Raw genomic sequence first — 3,358 nt, 5'->3', positions numbered from 1 at the left:
CACAGCATAGCCCGGTGCGCAGCGGCCGGGGAGGGGGAGGGACCTTGCGATGAGTCGGTAAATATTGACTACGGCCAAGTGGGAGCCAGCCCTGCGTGAGGGGGATGAAGGCGGCGAGCGCGGGGGCGGGGGCGGCCGCATCAGGGAGGGTGAGGGCGGATGGTGCGGGCGGGCGCGCAGTCACGACGACCGTCACCACACGAACTGACGGTCAGAGTCGGATGATGAGAATTGATGCCAGGATTTTTATCAGTGACATTCTGTGCCTGAATGTGCACGCGTTCTTCTATACATGGTGGCCGTTGTGCCCCGTCGGTTCGAATGGGGGTAGACTAGCTCGGATACAGGAGTGCGTTCGGGTTGCCTATTCACACGGCGCCCTAAATCCCTCAAGGCGCTGTGATAAGATTCGATGCTCGGGGCAATACTTCAATTTTAACTTCAATGAGGGGTTTAACGGCGTCAGTTCACGTCAAACGGCAACCCTGTAATACAACATAGCCATTCATTCACACGAAAACCTTTTGTATTTTGTTTTGCGTAAGATTTGTTGCATTATGTTGTGTGCAGTGGAAAGTATTTTTGCAGTATGTTGTTACACATTTGCAATGCCTAATTTCGGCGCACGGCTTGATTCTCCGGCTCGCTATGCGGCACAGGAGGGCCAGGGGGGCCGAGCTCTCCGGCCGCCCAGCACAGCTGCCGCAGCCGCTGCACTTTTCAGAGAAAAGCAAGGCACGGGCCGAGGCCCTTTGCGGGGCGGAAATCAGAAATAGCCGTGGAAAGAAGGAACGAGGACGTTGTCCGGCCGGGTCCGACCAGACTGACCAAGTCGGAGCGGCGCGCAGAACTTTTCGCGGAGCTTTGCGGGGGCGAGGGGAGAGAGAGGGGGGGGGGCACCCGGAGGAGGAGGGCAGCGCCTCTGCAGAGCAATCATCTCAGTATTGGCTTTCCACGTACCGGACCCCGGACCGGGCGCGCAGCCGCACCAAGTCCCGCGGCCCAAGAGCTCCATTCAGCCCCACACCGCCCGCCCCGCCCCGCCCCGCCACTCGGCACCAGCCAGCGCCTTGCCCCGGCCGCAATGACTCTGATAATGACAATGCCCGGCTCGGACAAGACCCGGGCGGCACGCGGGAGTTAGAGACCAGCGGCGCGGCCGCGTACTGTACTGTAGTATCCAGGGCTCCCCATTCACGGAACGGCGGCCTGGCCTGGACGCACCCCCTGCCCCTCTCCACCCTCCCCTGCGCCCACCCGCGAGCACCCACCGCGCCAGCGCAGCGCCGGCGTTGAGGTGTGACCCCCTCCCTCCTGTGACGTCGGCACCCTCACGCCCATGCCTCCGCGGGTGGTTGCAACGGGTCGTTAGCGTCGCCGGCGCACCGCTTGTTCCATCGCCTTGTAAATGGGGCCGCCGCTCGCGGTTGTTAAATTTTAATGAAATTTTTGCATTGTCGTCATCCGCGCTGCGCTGCGCTCTGCTCCGCACCGCGCGAGCCTTTGCCGTGGCCTCCTTGTGGCGCGGCCTGGCCTCCTGGTCTCCCCTAACGAGGGGGACAGGCCGGTAAACAACAATGGGCGCGATGTTCTTTTCTGAATGACGGCGGCGCGGTGCAGCAGCAGCAGCAGTCGGCCCGTCCAGCTCGCCCTCCTCCTCCTGATTGAGGCTGTTGTGTTGCAGTCAGTTATGGGGAAATTACACGTCCAAGCCCACTTGGACCATTTCGGCGAGGGGGAAGCAGAGAGTGAGAGAGAGAGGATGGGTGTAACAGCTGGAATGCATTTTGACTCTCTGTACGCTTCGCTGAATTTTGCGGCATTTTGTTGCGTTCTTGTGTGATTTCCCCCACGGGGCTCGGTGGTCTTTGCCGTGGTCCTATGCTGTGAGTGGGACGGAGGCTGCCCCCCTGTACTGCACCCGGCAGGCTGACGAAGCCGTTGGGGCCGATAGTCGTATCAGTGGCGGCGGGGCGGGCGGCGGGGTCACCGCCAGCGCGTTGGCCGGGCGGGGCCGGGCCGGGCCCCGGGGCCGCGGGCAGACAACGCGACACCCCTTGAGGTAGTCCTGCTGCTGTACTGGCGCTGCCGGGCGCTGCTGGGGCCGGCGCGGCCCGTGCCAGACAGATGACACCCGTCGATAAAGTGTTGTGAAAGCCGACACGATTGGTCCGGCGCGGCCGGTGACGAGATCATTCTCTCTCTCTTTCCACCCCCTCTCTCTTCTTTGCCTCGCCGGACGCGCCTGCGTTGCGTCGTGATTGAGGCTGATCTGTATCCGACGACCTGCTGCTCACACCACTTTGACGGGCGCGTCCTGACAGTTATGACGACCCTGACCTGCCCTATATAAACAAGTGTGACTCTTGTCGTGTGTTGCAGGACCTGTACAGGCTGCTGGAGAGCCACCAGTTCTCGCCGCACAACCACCCCAAGCTGCAGGCGCTCTGGCTCAAGGCGCACTACGTCGAGGCGGAGAAGCTCCGGGGCCGGCCCCTCGGCGCCGTGGGCAAGTACCGCGTGCGCCGCAAGTTCCCCCTGCCGAGGTGAGTGAGTTCGAAGAGAAAATCATGCCCCTTGTTCATCCAGAAAACCGCTTGAATTGGTTTCGGACCAGAAACCTAAGTAAAACTTTTTCGTCGCTCAGTTGCAAAAAATTAAATGTTTAAAACAAAGAAAAGTTTGTACAATCAGTTAATTTTGTTGAGCTGAAAACTATTCCTTTTTTGCAATTAAAATTTGGTTGATTACTGCAAAGTTATAAATTCATACCAGGAACGATACGGTCTTCTGAGTGTTCCTCGTGACGTCGATGGTGATAACGACCCTACTTTCTTTCGTCTCGCAGGACCATCTGGGACGGCGAGGAGACCAGCTACTGCTTTAAGGAGAAGTCGCGGTCCGTGCTGCGGGACTGGTACCAGCACAACCCCTACCCCTCGCCGCGCGAGAAGCGCGAGCTGGCCGAGGCCACGGGGCTGACCACCACGCAGGTGTCCAACTGGTTCAAGAACAGGCGGCAGCGGGACCGGGCCGCCGAGCACAAGGACGGGTGAGTGTCGAACGGGCGCGAGAAAAGAAAAACGTTAATCGGCAATGTTTCTCGAAAACAAACGAGAAACTTCCATACCTATCGGGATCGGGTAGAGACAGCTAGTCTAAAAAGAGAAGTAGAGAACGGTAGCCTAGGGGTCTGCAAGATCGCCTTCACCAGCATTTTTCTCTGATAGTGACGTCACCTAGCTGTCGAACCGCTGCTGCTGAGAATGGAGGGGGATATAATGCTCTGCTCTCGGCTGGGCGGCCCCGTGCTGTGCGGGTGATGATCGCTCCCGGGGGCCGAGGGGGCCGAGGCCGG

At 59.9% G+C, this 3,358-nt stretch overlaps 1 protein-coding gene across 1 annotated transcript in view; it reads left to right on the top strand.

Moving 5' to 3' along the window:
- Positions 1-3,358, top strand: part of LOC113203166 (homeobox protein six1-like) — a 22,475-nt gene that overhangs the window by 7,329 nt on the left and 11,788 nt on the right. The window contains exons 2-3 of the mRNA XM_026417708.2: positions 2,383-2,546; positions 2,849-3,052. Of these exons, the coding sequence (XP_026273493.2) occupies positions 2,383-2,546; positions 2,849-3,052 (368 nt within the window). The remainder of the gene's footprint in view (positions 1-2,382; positions 2,547-2,848; positions 3,053-3,358) is intronic.

This window comes from Frankliniella occidentalis, unplaced genomic scaffold (genome assembly GCF_000697945.3).
Source record: "Frankliniella occidentalis isolate FOCC.00 unplaced genomic scaffold, Focc_3.1 Scaffold107, whole genome shotgun sequence".
NCBI classification, from domain to species: domain Eukaryota; kingdom Metazoa; phylum Arthropoda; class Insecta; order Thysanoptera; family Thripidae; genus Frankliniella; species Frankliniella occidentalis.
Note: the sequence above shows the minus strand (reverse complement) of the source record. Positions and strands in the feature narration are given on the sequence as shown.